This window comes from Mustela erminea, chromosome 6, assembly GCF_009829155.1.
Source record: "Mustela erminea isolate mMusErm1 chromosome 6, mMusErm1.Pri, whole genome shotgun sequence".
In the NCBI taxonomy this organism is placed as follows: domain Eukaryota; kingdom Metazoa; phylum Chordata; class Mammalia; order Carnivora; family Mustelidae; genus Mustela; species Mustela erminea.
The window spans coordinates 64,763,435-64,781,142 of record NC_045619.1 but is presented as its reverse complement, the minus strand read 5'-3'; the positions used below and the strand labels follow the sequence as shown (position 1 = coordinate 64,781,142).

General features: G+C 44.1%; 1 protein-coding gene across 4 annotated transcripts in view; it reads right to left on the bottom strand.

The window, feature by feature from the left end:
- TMTC1 (transmembrane O-mannosyltransferase targeting cadherins 1) overlaps positions 1-17,168 on the bottom strand; it is a 263,017-nt gene extending 245,849 nt beyond the window's left edge. For 2 of the 4 annotated variants that reach the window (XM_032347545.1, XM_032347546.1), the window contains exon 1: positions 16,594-17,029. In XM_032347545.1, the coding sequence (XP_032203436.1) occupies positions 16,594-16,901 (308 nt within the window). In that variant the 5' untranslated portion in view covers positions 16,902-17,029. Of the gene's footprint in view, positions 1-9,994; positions 10,001-16,593 lie in introns of those variants that run through there. The other 2 variants (XM_032347548.1, XM_032347547.1) reach the window with 2 other exon arrangements.
- Between the last annotated feature and the right edge of the window lie 540 nt (positions 17,169-17,708).

Below are 17,708 nucleotides of genomic sequence, written 5' to 3'. Positions count from 1 at the left end.
GCTCAGGTCATGATCTCAGGGTCCTGGAATAGAGTCCTGCATTGGGCTCTCTGCTCTGCAGGGAGCCTGCTTCTCCTTCTCTCTCTCTGCCTGCCTCTCTGGCTACCTGTGATTTCTGTCTGTCAAATAAATAAAAAATCTTAAAAAAAAAAATGATGTCTCAGGAAAGACTTGAGGAGATGGAAAGCTCAGCCTCGAGAAAGATGATAGAAATTATCCCAAATTCTCCAAGGGAAAGGATTTTTGCCATAATTTAGCCACCTTATGGCTATAACCCTAGTGCCCAGCACAATGCCTGATTCCCAGCTGTCAAAATTAAGTGAATAATGGATGGATGTACGGACAAATGAATGAGTGAGTGAAGCAATGCATGGACTCAAGGAGCTCTCAGACTGGAAAGGAAGATGCAATAACAATGCTGCAAAGAGACTCCCCAAGGGCTAAGTATGGCCTACAAACTGTTCTGTTTCAACAGTACGCCTTTTCTTCTTTTAATTTACCAACATATTTAAAACAGGTGATTTCTTCTTTCTTAAATTAACATATAATGTATAATTAGCCCCAGGGGTACAGGTCTGTGAATCGCCAGGTTTACACACTTCACAGCACTCACCATAGCACGTACCCTCCCCAGTGTCCATAATCCCACCCCCCTCTCCCTATCCCCCTCCCCCACGGTGGCAACCCTCAATTTGTTTTGTGAGATTAAGAGTCACTTATGGTTTGTCTCCCTCCCGATCCCACCTTGTTTCATTTATTCTTTTCCTACCCCCCAAACCTCCCACATTGCATCTCCGCTTCCTCATATCAGGGAGATCATATGTTAGTTGTCTTCCTCCAATTGACTTATTTTGCTAAGCATAATACCCTCTAGTTCCATCCATGTCGTCGCAAATGGCAAGATTTCACTTTCTTTTGATGGCTGCATAGTATTCCATTGTGTATATGCGTGTATGCGTACACACACACACACACACACACACCACATTTTCTTTATCTACTCATCTGTTGATGGACATCTACGTTCTTTCCATAGTTTGGCTATTGTGGACATTGCTGTTATAAACATTCGGGTGCACATGCCTCTTTGGATCACTACATTTGTATCTTTAGGGTAAATACCCAGTAGAGCAATTGCTGGGTAATAGGGTAGCTCTATTTTCAACTTTCTGAGGAACCTCCATGATAAAACAGGTGATTTCTTATAAAGATCTCTAGCTTCTCTTAAAATATAAGAAGACCTGGTAATTCTGGGCCCACATGGCTACATGGAAATATCTGTGTGCCCATTGAGATGGCGCAAAGTAGTCACAATTTAACACAATACAAGCCAACTACTCTAAAGAAGAAGCAGTATTTAAGACTAGAACTGGTGTTTGGATAACCAGAAATGTCCATACAGAAGCATGAAAAACAGCCCACCCTAAATACCACCTAAGAAAAATAGTTTCTCACGTCCCATGTCACCCTAAGTGCATTCCACTATAGCATTTACTCAGTTTTTTTTTAAAACTCTTATAACCATATTCCTCAAATAACATAAGCTTTTTCATGCATTGTAAAAAATTCACTTTTTTCCTCATCATATCCATCTCTCCTAGCACACAGTAGACTCTAAATGAAAGTTTACTGAATGAGCAAATAAACTTGAATTAAGTTATAAGTTGAAAAGATCATCTTTCCCTTTCAACAGTAAGAATCTCTAATTTGGTTCAGCCTTCATCTCTAATTCATTTTTTTTAAGATTTTTTAAAAAGATTTTATTTATTTATTTGACAGAGAGAGAGAGAGCAGCACATGCACCAGCAAGGGAGGGGCAGAGGAAGAGGGAGAAGCAGGCTCCCCGCTGAGCAAGGAGGCCATTGGCGGGGTCTGTCCCAGGACACTGGGATCATGACCTGAGCAGAAGGCAGACATTTAACTGACTGAGCCACCCAGGCGCCCTGAGCCTTCATCTCTAACTTAAAGCTTAAACCGAGCAATAAGAAGTGTATGTATATATATATATTTTTTTTCTTTTTTTTCTTTTCAGAAAAACTCTGAACAGGGTACCTGGGTGGCTCAGTCAGTTAAGCATCTGCCTTTAGCTCAGATCATGATCTGAGGGTCCTGGGATTGAGCCCCACATCATGCTCCCCTCCCCCCAAGTCTGCCCTGCCACCACTAGTTCTCTCTCTCTCTCTCAAATAAATAAATATTTGAAGAAGAAAGAGGAGGAAAATGGAGAGGAGAAGGGGAAAAGGGGGGGGGGGGCAGGAGGAGGAGAAGGAGGAGAAGGTGGAGGAGGAGGAGGAGGAAAAGATAAAAGAATAATCACATCTGACCGGCTGAAAGCCTTTGAGACTTTTTGGCAAACAGGACCGCAAATGCCCTTCCTCCATCTGAGCTTGTCTGCCTCCCTGTAAAGCTGCCCAGAAAGGTGGGGTTACAATGAACTCACAGCAATCACAGGGCACTGGTCCCCAGAACAGGTCACAGGGTCACAGTGTCCACCAAGAAGTTACAGGCGGAGGAGTGGGGAAGGAAGAGGAAAGCCATTGGCTGCCCCTCCTTTTCCACCCACTCACAGAGCCTGGAGCTCTAGATAAAGCCCCTTACTCGTTTTAATTTTCTTCCGTGGAAAATAGTTCTGGATTAAAAAAACAAAACCGGGGCGCCTGGGTGGCTCAGTGGATTAAAAAAACAAAACCGGGCTGTGTCCCTGGAAGAGACTTCTACTACAGAACAGACTAGGACCCTTCTTCCAGGGGACCCCAGGTCAGTCAGTCCAACAGCTCTACCTCCATACTCCCATCTAACAGGTCATGATTCTCCCCTGTGGTGACTCAAGCCTGGCTTTCCACCAAGCCTGGAGTTTCCCAGGTACAGAGACGAAGCAACATTTAAGAGGGCTGCACATCTACTTCATTCCTACAAACAGTGTGATTAACTGGCCACCACCAGCGATCCCTCCCGGGGGTCATGGCATCCTGATCACCCTTAGGTCCCTGCTGCCTGTCTGCCTGTCGTGGTAAATGCACTCCCCTTGTCTTGGGCAGCTAAGCTCTGCCACTGGCATCCGGCCCTCCCAGACCCCAGTAGAAAGCCCACCTCAGTCGCATCTCCCACATCACACCTGCCCACAGACAAGAGCCAAAGCAGAGCTTCTCCAAGCTGCAGGTGCTCCCTCACTAACGTAGTTCTTAATGCCTCAGTGGAGGGAAGATCGCTGGCCCTCAAGGACTGTAGTAGAGGGGTGGGAGGAAGGTGTGGGCCGGCGGCATGTGGTAAACGCACGGCAACATTCCTCTCAATGAGCTTTTGGATTCTTTTTTCTATAACACTCCAGAGATACTTGGCATCTCAGCTTCATGTAACATATGCTCCCACTGGGTCCCAGTGGTTCCCAGATTCTGAATCCCCTGACGTGCATGCTACAATTGCCAATTCCCTCATTCTACCCCCAAGATAATGTAAGTTAGTAAATGTGAAATAGGACCTGGAGATCTGTCCCAAGAAACCCAGTGATTCAAACCAGGTGATACTCAGAACAATGAGAGACGCACATCTCAATACTTAAAGGAAGGCTACCTATCTTTGCCATGATTACCTGGGAAATCCAGTTTTCTCAGCAATAACACAACATACATTCTTTCGCAATACAAACTACAAACCAGGGAAAAGAAAAAATTAAATGTACTTTAACCATCCTAACCTTAACTGTCTGTTTCTGCTATCTCAAGTAATGAGTCCTCCAACACTTTCCTCGTGAGTTTCCACCGCCCAAAACTGAACACACAGAACATTCTCCGGTCTTCCTCAACTGCCACTCATTTTTCTTCTTCCCTCTCTTGCCATCCTCTCAGCTCTCAAACACTAATAAGTGGTTTCCATAGTCTTCTTAGATCATTCAACCAATAAATAACAACATCTGGTTTTTCTCGTTTTCCTCTAAGGCGAATCCCTTTGGCCCTTAATCATTTTGGTTGCTCTTCTTCTGCATTCCCTCTAGTATCAAGAATAAATCAGCAAATCATCACTTAATGTTTCAAAGAACCAAAGGATATGATTTGCAGGCACCAAGGCAAGTAACACAGTGCAAAGAGGGAGACGGGTGCTCCAAGACACAAATAAAATTTATCGTCTGGGTTTGTGCTCAAGGCATCCCATTCTCCCCTGGCTATGAGGAAGGTATGGGGAGGGAACAAGGCAAGAGGGACTTGTCAGGAGGAGCCCACACCCTTGCAAGGGATAGTTATTGTCATGAGGGTCCCGTAAGTGCTCAGAGTAACAAGTACATCAAAGAAACGCTGGGGAAACTGAGAGGAAGAAGATCTGTGACAAGGCAGCAAGTCTCAAAAGAAAATCTTCAAAAAGAGAGTCAGCAAATAATAAAAATTTAAAATGAAAATAATAAAAATTTAAAATAAAAATGAAAATAATTTTAAAAATAAACAGATATAAATATAGTTTAGTTAGAAGCATAATTGAGTTGTCAGTTTTTAGCCAATTCGTTTTCCTTTAAAGGTACATGTTTGGTAAAGTTCCTGGATGCACTACAATTCTGACAGTGACTAGCCAGAGTTTATGTGGGGACAAACTCCTGCACAGGGCTGCACTCCCTTCAGACACTAGCTGCAAGTTCAACGGTCCCCAGGCTACCTGCCCTACTGACCAACTGGCCACAAATCTTGGGGTTCCCACAACTCCCTCAGATTTGATAATTTGCAGGAATGACTCACAGAATTCGAGAAAGCATTACACTTGTGATTTCAATTTTATTGTACAGGATAAAAATCAAAACCTGTCCAAAAAAAAAGACTCATGGAGACAGGTCTGAGAGGGTCCCAAACAGAAACCTTTCTTGTCATCACCTCCTCAGCATGATATATGAATACCAATCAGGCAAACTCAACAAGCTTCAATGTCAAGTTTTTAACTGGGGTTTCATTACTTAGGTTGATTGATAGAATCAATCACTGGGCATGTGACTGAACTCAATCTCCAGCACCACCTTCCCTGCCTGGAGGTTGGAAGGTAGGGCTTGTATGTGGCACAAAGTCCCATTGTTCTAATCCTATAACTGGTCTTTCCAGCATAGCCAGCCCACGTTATAAAACTATCAGATGGTCCATCGTGAGTTACCTCTTCCTTAGCACAAACTCAAGGGTGATCTTGGGACCCACTGTGAGCAGCAAAGACACTCCCATCACTCAGGAATTTCCAAGGGTTTAGAAGCTCCCTCCCAGGAACCTGGGATAAAGGTCAAATTCTTTATTCTACAGTACTTGGCAACAGAAAGTCACAGACATCATAGTTCCTTTGAGAAAGTATTTTCAGAGCCTTATACTTTATTTGATCCAACTGGAAACATGTCATGTCTACCTCACTGGCTTGAAAAAACATGGACTTTCTTTAAAGACTATAGGAAAAGAGGATGGATGAACTTTGGTCCCCTGACAGCAAGGTCTAGAGAAAACTCTGTAATTCTGGGGTTTGCCTCAGAAGGCACAGCTGCTATGTCCAGTCTTAAAATTTACAGCTAACATCACATTTCAATATGCCACGCAAGAGGAGAATGGTCCCAAAGTGCTGTGGATCGTCAATCTTCACAGAGAGTCACAGTCCCAGCAGGAGGCAACAGGGAGCCACCACTGCCCCTTTCAGAATCAAAACTGTCCCTCAGCCTCCCATGAAGCAGGACCCACTGGAATCCATCTCTTGTATCCTGGAAATTCTTTATCTGCCTCCATTTTTCTCTTTGACAGAGGGGGAGAAAAAGGAATAAACCAACAAACAAATTAAGCAGACTTTTTTGTCTATGTTATAAAAGTGTACTCCTGCCTAAATATTTACCTGAAAAAGTCAAGCGTTCATGTGAGTGATTAACTCATTCAATCTTTCAACAGTAATTTAGGAAGCCCCCACTTTGTATGGCAGGCATTGTTCCAGGTGCTAAGGATACACCTCATGGAGCTTACACAGAAGTAAGGGAAGAAAAGAACCAATAATAAATCCATGTTGCCAGGGTGCCTGGGTGGCTCAGTGGGTTAAACCTCTGCCTTATGGGACGCCTGGGTGGCTCAGTTGCTTGGACGACTGCCTTCGGCTCAGGTCATGATCCCGGAGTTCCGGGATCGAGTCCCACATCGGGCTCCCAGCTCCATGCGGAGTCTGCTTCTCCCTCTGACCTTCTCCTTGCTCATGCTCTCTCTCACTGTCTCTCTCTCAAATAAATAAATAAAATCTTTAAAACAAACAAACAAACAAACAAACCTCTCTGCCTTTGGCTCAGGTCATGATCCCAGGGTCCTCGGATTGAGCCCCACATCGGGCTTTCTGCTCAACAGAGAGACTGCTTCTCCCTCTCTCCCTCTCTCTCTGCCTACCTCTTTGCCTACTTGTGATCTCTCTCTCTCTCTCTCTCTGTCAAATTTATTAAAAAAAAAAAAAAAAAATCCATGCTGCTAGACAGCAATGTGGGCTACTAAGGCAAAGAGGGTAGAGTGAGGGAGTAAGGATGAAACATGGAGGACAGTCCGCCATTTTGGATCAGGGTGCCAGGGAAGGTGTCAAGGAGGAAATGACATTTGAGCAGAGATTGAAGGTGGTAAGAGAGCAAGAGTGCATGGGTCTGGGCAAAGAGCATTTCAGAAAGTATAAAGGCTCCCAGGCAGCAGTGGGTGTAGCCTGTAAAGGACACAAGGACTTTAGAATGCCGGCAGAGGTAGACTGAGGTGCAGACTAATAGACCAGAGGTCAGGGAAGTGGCCAGGGGTCAGATCAACAGGGTATTGGAGAACAAAAACCATTCTCATCATTTGGAAAAGAACAGTGCCAACTCTGGCATGCCCAAGCACTCCTCCCCTGTCCCTCCCTGCTTTTTTAAGTGGAATGACTACGTATTCAAAGTATTCAAAGTTAGGAAAAACATGAACTGTAAGCTCCAAAGGAAGACAGAAAAGACATATGTTGATTTAAAATAAAAAAAAAAAATAAAGATTGCTTCCAATGTGTTTTCTAAGCTTCATTCAGAGACTCACCTCTAAAAACCCTCATAATTCAAAAATATACTCCTCTGATTTTCCATCTTTCCTACACTGCCAGACTATAGTCCAAAGCCCATTTTACATCTAAGTCTCATGCTGGCAGGCAACTATCTTAACCTCCGTCTCTTGGGGTTTCCAAGAGAAACATTAGTTTGGCATGCAAATTTCAGAGGACATTTTTTATTCTTCTCTATAAAATCTTCATTGCCTTCAATCATATTTTTCCTTGGCTCTATCCATCACTGAACATCCTAGACAATCTAGTCAAACAATCTACGATGGCAGGTGTCGGCCATCAGAGACTGCGAACAGAAACTTACCAGCTTTGCTGCAACAGACCATCTCTACATGAGTTCCAAAGAGGACAAAGCAAAAGGAACAGAACCAAAATGAACATGCCACCATTTCTTTTAGATTTTGGGCATAGAGGCTAGAGCTGATTTTCATGGTTGGCATATCATCTGCGACTAAAAGATGCAAACTGCTGCAAAAAAAAAAAAAAAAAAAAAAAAAAAACCAACCCACTAAAACCTCTCCAGATCCAAGCATTAAAATGTTGCAAATCCTTACAGCTGCACGTATTAAGATATTCTATTTTTTAACTCTGACATTTCAAACCACCCACTTTCACTCCTATGGTGTATATCACCATCAGAATCCTTCAATTAGATAAACCTTTATAGCGAATTGGTAGAATACTATGATCCAGTAGCCTAAAAGCAGAGAGACTCAAGAGTTTAAAATCCTTTCATTTGCCTTAGTTTCCCCATCTTTAACATGGAAAACCCCTGTTTCTTTCTTGTTGAAGGAAGCTTCTCCTTGCTTCCTGATCTGGATGGTTCTGCTAACAATCCACCACGATTTTTTTTTCTTTTTCTCAAGAGGAAAAGGGCAGAGAGGAAATAAAATTAAAAAGCTAAGCACCTTTTAAATCAGTCAAGGCCATTCTTCAAGATGGGGGTTATGGGCATCATGGGTTTTGGTTCTGTGTCAATTAAGTGCCTACAGAGTGACTTCACGGGTTTAATGTTCTGATTCCAGAGTTAAAAACAGGTCATGGCCAGTGGAGGATAAAGAAGCAAAATAAAAAAGGTGACTGCTGCAGATTAAGTTTTCACAGATGTTTTGATTCTGCTCTACAATGGTCCAAAAATATTTCTGTGTGCCTTTGGAAAATAATCTTATGAAAAGACCAAATGTAAGATTTGACTGTGAACACAAATTCATTAGAATTCTAAACTCACGTCAAGGAACACAGAGACAACCATTTGTATCAGTTAAAGTTTGCTTAGAGAAGCAGAACCACCAGAAATGATAGAGCAGAGAGATCTGCTGTAGAGATCTGACCTTTCCCAACTGTAGAAGCTCGCTGCACAGCCTATGCAAGCCTGCTGCTTCTGTCTGCATGGAACGCCCACAGGGCAGGCATTTAGGAGGGAGGAAGGATGGGTGGACTTGAGAAGAGCCAGAAGCAATGAACAAGAACCCGAAGGTACCTCTGCTGCTCACAGCCTGTAAGGCTCCAACTTTAATGATGCGAGTGGCTCAGACAGGCTGGCACACTTCCGCAGGGCTGCACACACACCTGCACCATGATTTCAGGTAGCTAGAGCACCATGATCTGGAGAGCTCTGGAGATACCATGGACCTAGCCAGCAGCAGGTTAGCTGGCATGTCTGTGACAACCCACAGGAGCTGTGACAGCACCAACACCTACACCAGCCCTCTGACCAAGTACGTGGCCACTTCACTTTCACTTTCCAAATCTCAGAGAAATTTCTCTAGTACATCTATAACCTAGTGCAATAAAGGGAAAGAATGTCCCAGAAACAGAGTTCCAACTCCAATAAATTGATGTAATACAAAGCCATCATATCTTGGTAAACTGATTTCATTTTCCTTTGCACCCTGCCCCACAATCTGGTAGAATAGACACTAAAAATCCCCTTCCTTACTCCAATTTCAGCCGATTTCTTATGTGAGAAAAACTGATTAATACATTTCTATGCATGCAAGTACCTTTATAGTAACAAACATTACACATCTCTATTTATTAACTTATTTATTTATTGTTTATTCTTAAGGTAATTTCTAGCTCTCCATTATGTGAGACATTCATTCAGTGAATCAAAGATAATGAACTATTTTAATAAAAACTAAGTTTGAGGGACGCCTGGGTGGCTTAGTTGGTTAAGTGTCCAATTCTTGGTTTTGGCTTGGGTCATGATCTCATGGGTCGTGGGATCAATTCCCCCCTCCCCCCACACCCCATGTACTGCACAGAGCTCAAAGGGAGTCTGCTTGCAGAGTCTCTCCCTATGACCCTCCCCCCACTTGCATGTGCGTGCAGGCATGCTCTCTTGCTCTAATAAATAAATAAATAAATCTTAAAAAAATAAAAAGCCAACAACAAAACCTAGGTCTAAGTTTTGTACTGGGAAAGACAAGCTACAGAATGGGAGAAAAGTATGTGCCAACCCCATAGATGACAAAGAACCTTTACCTACAATATACAAAGAAATCTTAAAATTCAACATAAAAAAAAAATCCACTTAGGACAAAATATATGAAGAGACATTTTAAGGAAGAGGGTATACAGAGGGCAAATAAGCACATGAAAGTATATTCAACACCATCAGCCATTAGGGAAATGCAAATTAAATCACAATGAGGTATCACTGTATGACTATCAGAATGGCTACAATCAAAGAAAGTGACAATACCAAATGCTGGTGAGGAAGCACAATAACTGGATTACTCATACAGGTATGGGGGGGTCTGGAAAACAGTTCATCGGTTTCTTAAAAAACTAAAAATGCAACCACCATGTGACCCAGCAGTTGCAATCCTGTACATTTATCCCAAAGAAATAAAACCAGTGTTTACAAAAAAACCTGTAAATGAATGTTTATAGCAGTTTTGTTTCTAACAGCCTCAAACTGCAAACAACCCAGATGTCCTTGAACAGGTGAAGGACGAAAGCGTGGGACAGCCACACAACGGACTACTACTCAGCAACAGAAAGAATGAACTACTGATATGCAACAAATCTGAATAAACTCTAGAGAATTATGATAAATGCAGAAAAAGCCAGTCTCAATAGGGTTACATATACATGATTCCACATATAGCACTCTCAAAATGACAAAATTATGGACATGGAGATTAGTGGTGATTGTGGAGCAGGTTGGGGCGTTACAAATTGGGAGGTTGTTATGAATGAGGTGTTTATAACTATGATAAAGAAGCAGGAAGGATCCTTATGATGAAACCATTCTGTATCTTGACTGTGTCGTAATCTTGGAAATCTACATGTGACGAAACTGCATAGGATGAAGTGCACACAACAGAAATAAAAGAGTATGGGGTGCCTGGTGGCTCAGTGAGTTAAGCCTCTGCCTTTGGCTCAGGTCATGATCTCAGGGTCCTGGGATTGAGCCCTGCATTGGGCTCTCTGTTCAGTGGGGAGCCTGCTTCTCCCTCTCTCTCTGCCTGCCTCTCTGCCTACTTGTGATCTCTCTCTGTCAAATAAAGAAAATCTTTAAAAAAAAAAAAAAAAGAAAAGAGAAAAAGAGTACATGTAAAACTGGTAAAATCTAAATAAAAGCTACGGATTGTATCAATGTGAACTTCTTCATTGTGATATTATACTGTAGTTATGCAAGGCTTTAACCCTGGAGGAAAATGGATAAGAAAACTCTGTATTATTATTTACAACTGTATGGAAATGAACAATTATCTCACAATGAGAAGGGTTTTTCCTTTTTTTTTTTTTTAACGCCAAAGACAATATAAGAAAAGAAAACTAGGGCCACCTGGGTGGCTCAGTCTGTTAAGCATCTGCCTTCAGCTCAGGTCATGATCCCAGGGATTTGGGATCGAGTCCTGCTTCAGGGTCCCTGTTCAGCAGAAAGCCTGCTGTCCCTCTCCCACAACCCCTGCTTGTGTTCCCTCTCTCGCTGTGTCTCGGTCAAATAAATAAATAAAATCTTAAAAAAGAAAAGAAAATTATAGGCCAACATTTATGATAAGCACAGATGCAAAAGTCCTCAATAAAATCCTAGCAAACTGAATTCAACAGCACATTTAAAGGAACATAAGCCATAACCAACTGGGTTTTATCCCTGGGATGCAAGAATGGTTCAACATGCACAACTCACTCAATGTTACATACCACATTAACAAAATGGAGGGTACAAATTACATGATCATGTCCAGAGACACAACAAAAGGATCTGACAAAATTCAACACCTTTCATGGTAAGAAGTCTCAAAAATTAGGTTCAGAAAGAGTATCTCAACACAATAAAGAACATACATGAAAAGCCCACAATTAACATCATACTCAATGGTGAAAAACTGAAAGCTTTTTCTCTAAGATCAAGAACAAGAAAAAAAAAAAAAAAAAAGACAAGGATGCCCACTCTTGCACTTCTCTTCAGCACAGTACTGAAAGTCCTACCCAGAGCAATTAGGCAAGAAAAATTAGGCAAGAAAAAAGGGAAAAAAAGAAGTAAAATTATCTGTTTGTATATGGCTCTGATTTTTTATGTTAGAGAATACTAAAGACAAAAAAACCTGCTAGAATATTCAAAATCAGTAAAGTTGCAAGATACAAATCAATATACAAAAATCAGCTGCATCTGCATTTCAAGTTTAAAAAATCAGCTGCATTTCCGTACACCAATAATGAACGATCCAAGATTAAGAAAAACAATCCCATCTGCAACAGCATCATAAAGAATAAAATACGGAGGAGTTAACCAAAGAGGTAAAGTTAGCCAAAGAGGTAAAAATCTTGTATAATTGAAACTATAAATCACTGACGAAAGAAACTAAAGAAAACACAAATAAATAGACATCCCACGTTCATTGGTAGAAGACTTACTATTGTTAAAACGTCCATAATACTCAAAGCCAATTATAGTCAATGTATTCTATATTAATATACAAATAGATTTTTTTTACTGAAACAAAAAAAAAAATCATAAAATTCATTTGGAACTACAAAAAATCCTGAATATACAAAGCAATTTTGAGAAAGAACAAAGCTGGAAGCATCACACTTCCTGATTTCAAACCATATTACAAAGCTACAATAATTAAAACAGTATGGTAGTGGAATAAAAACAAACACACTTACCAGTGGAAAAGAATAGAGAGGCCAGAAAGTAACCTACACATGTATGGTCAAATCATCTTCAACATAAAGGCCGAGTCTCTTCAACAGTGTTGGGAAAAATGGTATCCACATGCAAAAGAATAAACCTGGATGCTTATCTTATACTATACACAAAAATCAACTTAAAATGTACTGACAACTTAAATAGACCTGAAACTGTAAAACTTCCAGAAGAAAAACAGGGGTCATGATGCCAGGGTCCCAGGATAGAGCCCCCACATCAGGCTCCTTGCTCAGTGCAGAGCCTGCTTCTCTCTCTCCCTCTGCTGCTGTACCTCCCCCCACAGCTTGTGGGCTCTCGCGCCCTCCTCACCCTCTCTCTCTCTCTCTCACTCTCGCTCTCCCCCTGTTAAATAAATAAAATCTTAAAAAAAAAAATATGGGGAAAACTTCATGATGTTAGACTTAGCAATGATTTTTTAAAATATGACACCCAAAGTACAAACAATTAAAAAAAATTAGGTAACTGGGACTACATCAAACTAAAAAACCACTGTACGGCAAAGGAAGTAACCAGCAGGGTTAAAAGGCAACCAGTGGAATAGCCAAGGCATGTATCTGATATGTTAAATACGTAAGAAACTCCAACTCAAGGTAAAAAAAAAAAAAAAAAAAAAAAAAAAAAAAAAAGGATGAAAAAATGGGCGAAGGGCCTGAACAGATATTTCTCAACAAAGACTCAGCCATAAAAAAAGAAAAGCTTGCCATTTGTGACAACATGGAAGGTATTTATGCTAAATGAAATAAGTCAGAGAATGAAGAATGCCACATTACTACATTTATATGTGGAATTAGAAAACAAAACAAACAGAACAAAACAGAAACAGACTCAGACACAGGAAACAAATAACTAGTTACCAGAGGGGACGGTGGGGGGGGCCGGCAAAATAGGTGAAGGGCATTAAGAAATACAAACTTCCAGTTATAAAATAATTAAGTCATGGAGATGTAATGTACAGCCTAGGGAACACAGTCAATCATATTGTAATAAATTTGTATAGTGACAGATGGCAACCAGACCTATAGTGGGGACCATTTTATAATATATAAAAACATCAAGTCACTAAGGTATACATCTGAAACTAATAGGGTATCATATGTCAATTATAGTTTAAAAAAAAAAGACAAATGGCCAACAGTACGTACATGAAGATACTTACATCACTAATCCTCAGGGAAATGCAAATCAAAATCAAAATCATAAGGAGTTATCGCCTCTGTCACACCCATTAGGCTGGCTTTTATTAAAAAAAGGTAAGTGTTGGCAAGGATGTAGAAAACTAGAACCACTGTACAGTACTGGTGGGAACGTAAAAGGTGCCGCTCCTATGGAGAACAGTATAGAGATTTCTCAAAAAGTTAAAAATACAATCAGCTAATAAGGCAGCAATCCTATTTCTGGTTAAAAATCTGAAAGAATTGAAATCAGGATCTTGAAGAGATATATGCACTGCCAAGTTCACTGCAGCAATACTCACAATAACTAAGACATGGACACAACGTAACTGTCCCTGATCAGATGAATAGATTTAAAAAAAAAGTGGGGGGGGGTGCATGGGTGGCTCAGTCAGTTAAGTGTCTGCTTCGGCTCAGGGTCATGATTCCAGGGTCCGGGGTTAGAGCCCCATGTCAGGCTCCTTGCTCAGGAGGAAGCCCACTTCTCCCTTTGCCCCTTCTCCTGTTTGTGTGCTCCCTCCCTCTCTCTCTCTCTCTAATAAATAAGATCTTTTAAAAAAAAATTTAAAATAAGTGGTCTATACATACAATGAAATACTATTCAGCCTTAACAAAGGAAGTCCTGTCATATACAACAACATGGCTGGTGGGGAGGACATTATATTAAGTGAAATAAGCCAATAATAGTGCAAATACTGCACGACTGTACTTATATAACATATTTAAAATAGTCAAATTCATATGGAGAGTAGAATGATGGCTGCCAAGGGGGTGCGGAGGGGGGTGGAGCCCGGAGAGAGCTGCTGTTCAGCAGGTATACAGTCCCAGTTATGGAAAAGGAGTAAGCACCAGAGATCTGCTCTACCACACTGTGTCTAGAGTTAATGATATTTTATTGTGCTCCTAAGAATTCTAAATGGCAATTTCATGTTAAGTGTTCTTACCAGAAAAAAATAAATAAAAATGTTCTCGAATTCTCAAAGATTTTTATTAAAAAAAGAAAACCTAGTTTAATATATAATTAAAATAGTGTGTATATATATTTAAAGGGCCACTTTATTTTCACCAACTATCTAAAACAAAAATCATAAAAATTTAATCTATGTAAAGAGTTTCAGGCCAATGCTTGTTTCACACTGAGTAGTTAATAAATTTGATTTTCTGTCCTTCCTTGCAACAACCTTTAGAGTTGTATGAGTCTAGCACCATCAACAGTACCCCCCACCCCCCAGGTTTCTCCTTATGCTGTTGCACAAGAAGATCCAGTGTGGAGAAAGCTTCCAGGTCTTATTTTAATTCACACCTGTGAACATGGAAAGACAGGCTTTCTCTTTCTAAAGAAAACATCTACCCCTTTCTGATTAGTGCTGTGCTGTTCTCTAGATCTGCAACTCAATCTTCTCAAAAAAAAAAAAAAAAAGTATATGTTACACAGCCAGTAAGATGAGATTATACAAAGAGCAATGGTTTTAGACGCAAATCTGCATTTTGTAACCAGTGAGAACACAGTGAGGAGTTGGCCCCGCCCTGCAACTCTCCTTCCTTACCCATTTCCCCAAAACCCTTGCTAACATTCCTCATCAGTGGCCTTGCCTCATTGTCTACTTCCCTCCCCACTCCTCTTTTCTGTCCCTGCCAGCTCCAGCATGCATGAAAAAACACTTTAGAAACTCAAGAAGTGAAAACATCCTTCCCATCCTCCACCAAGTGGGCACTGGCATTTGGCCCTAACCTTTTCTAAAATGTAAAATGTTCAGATCAAGACAGTCTCCATGGCTGTTACAATCCCAGCACATCTCACGCTGTGAGCTTCCACACCTTAAATGAACCATCAGTCCTCACTGTAATAAATGAAAAAGGCAGGCCGATCTAGAAGATGAACATATATATTTGTGTCATCTAAGATTTTAAGAAACATTTGGAAAACTGAGAGTACTGAGCAACTCACTCAGTAGCTAAGGTTATCTTTCAGCCAAAAAGCAAAACCACTTTCCAAGAGGACTAATGTTTACAAAATACTCTCTTCAGAGTCAAATGTGCGATTTCCTCACTCTCTTTTAAAATACTGAATTTTCAACTCAAGAATTAAGTCAAAAGCCCCTGAATTACTGACAACTGCTATGATTTCCTTTTCTAAGTCATCACAACCACCTGTCAAAAAACCTTGGCCTCCTGGCCCCAGGCAAGCTTTTCAAGCTGCGTATCCCGTCTCGAATAACTATTACCATAAAGACGGGTTCATATTACACCCACTGGAAAAGGCTTAAAACACCGATGATACTGAACCAATATTTCAAGTTTTTGTCCGGCACATTATAAGCTTAAAGGCTGAGCCAAATTAAAAAGGATTGAGTCAAGCTCACAGTGTACCAGGTAACACTCATACAAAGCCCTCCTCCTCTTCCTTCTGAAGCAAGCCCTCTTTTAAATTCAAGAAAATACTCCACCCTACAAAACCCTGGCGTTCTCTCGGTTCCTTTTACACTTCATTCACACCAGAAATGCTGAATCATGACTCTGAGGTTGTAAAACAAAAACTATTTCGACTGGGACACCAGGATCTCCAGAGGATCCCACGCTCTGCCTTCCTTTGCTTTGCATCTTATCTAAACCCCGAGCCCTTCCGCAGACCTGCAGACTGGAAAGGCTCCGGGAGCAGCCAAAGACTGCAGGTCGGAGGAGAGCCTCCGCTCCCATTGCTGCGACTCCCCAAAACCCGTGCAGCCCTGGCACGGCTCTCGCCTCTCCTCCGAACGCAACCCCAAAGGGACTGATTCTCTCGCCATCAGCAAGGCTGCCCAACAACCTCCGAGAAATTCCCAACTTGGAAGCATCCCCACCACAGCCTCCAGTCCGAAACTCGCCGGGCTCGCGCGGTCGCACTGGACCAAGTGCGGGAGCAGCTCTAGCAGCCCTGCTCCCAGCCCTAGCCCGAGAGACCAGCCCGCCGAGAGCGCAGACTCCAGAGAAACTCGATCCCAACTCCCAGCCCGCGCCTCCCGAACCGCCCCGGGAGCCCAGAGAAGCGGGGCCGGGGACAGCGGCGCGGAGTGGCGTGGACAGCAGCAGAGGAGGGAGGCGTGGAGAGGAAGGGGCCCCAAGAAAAGAAACGACCCCTCCCCCCGAGCTGGTCCCGCAACTTCTCCCAGCTCGGACGAGAGGCGAAGAGAAACGGCTACGGCTGCGAGCGCGAGCTAAGGGACTCACTTGAAGGTGAGGACGCAGAGCGGCCGGTAGGACTTGTGGCTGGTGTTCTCGGCCATGCCCTTGCCCCAGAAGTCGTTGGTGAAAATGCCCCAGCGAAGCGGGGCGCCCGGCCGTACGTCGGGGTTGTTCACGATCGCCCACACGTCGTCGTGCACGAACTCGCCCTGCAGGGAGCGGCCGTAGCATAGGCAGCTCGCCCCGGCCAGCAGCGCCGCGGCCCCGGCCGGCCCGAGTCCGCAGCCCCGCCGCCGGGAGGGCGCGCGGTCCCCGCTGCCGCCGCCGCCTCGGGCAGAGCCTGTCACCACCATCGTGCCGCCGCCACCGCCGCTGCCCTAGCCGCTCCCGGGCGTCTGGCATTCTCCCCGGCCGGGGCCCCGGTGGCGCGCCGCGGCTGCCAGGAGGTGGGCTCGGGCATGATGCGGCGGCAGCCGGACCCGCTGCTGGCTCCCCGCGCTCCGCCGCCGCCTGCGCCGCCGAGTTGGCCCAGCTGCAAATAAACAGCAGTCCCCCCGCCTCCCCCGGCCATCGCCACCTCCTCCGCCCCACTGCGCATGCCCCGCTCGCTCTCGCCTCCACCCGCCCCCCTCCATCCCCGGACTAGGGCCGCCCCCCCCAACCCTCAGTGCCCTCCTCCCCCGCCCGGCTTGCAGCCGGACTCAGCCCGGGGCGCCCGCGTCCCCCGCGCCGGAGTTCGCGCGCAGGTGGAGCGGGGTCGCGGTGCGGGGCTGCCCGAGAGGCGGAGAAGGGTCCCGGGGTCCTGCCTGGCGCTCCCGCCCGTACTCACCGCCGCCCCCGAGTCACGCACCCCCACCACCCCCACCCCACGGGGCCAGGAGGGCCTCATCTGCCGGCACCTCCCGGCCCAGGACCAGGGCGGGCTTAGCAGGTGCGCACCCTGAAACCCCACACCCCCCGCTCCGACCCAGAGAAAAGTGGCCGCGGCTTCCCGGGAAGTTCCCGGCTTTCAGCACCCCGGACAACGCGGCGGCGGCGCCCGGCCACAGGCTCTCCCGCCCGCGCCCGCGCTCGCGTCCCGTCGCCCTGTCCGCGTCCCCTCCCCGGGCCTTTCTGTCCCCGACCCGCCTGCGCCCCGCGCTCGCAGCCTCCACTGGGGA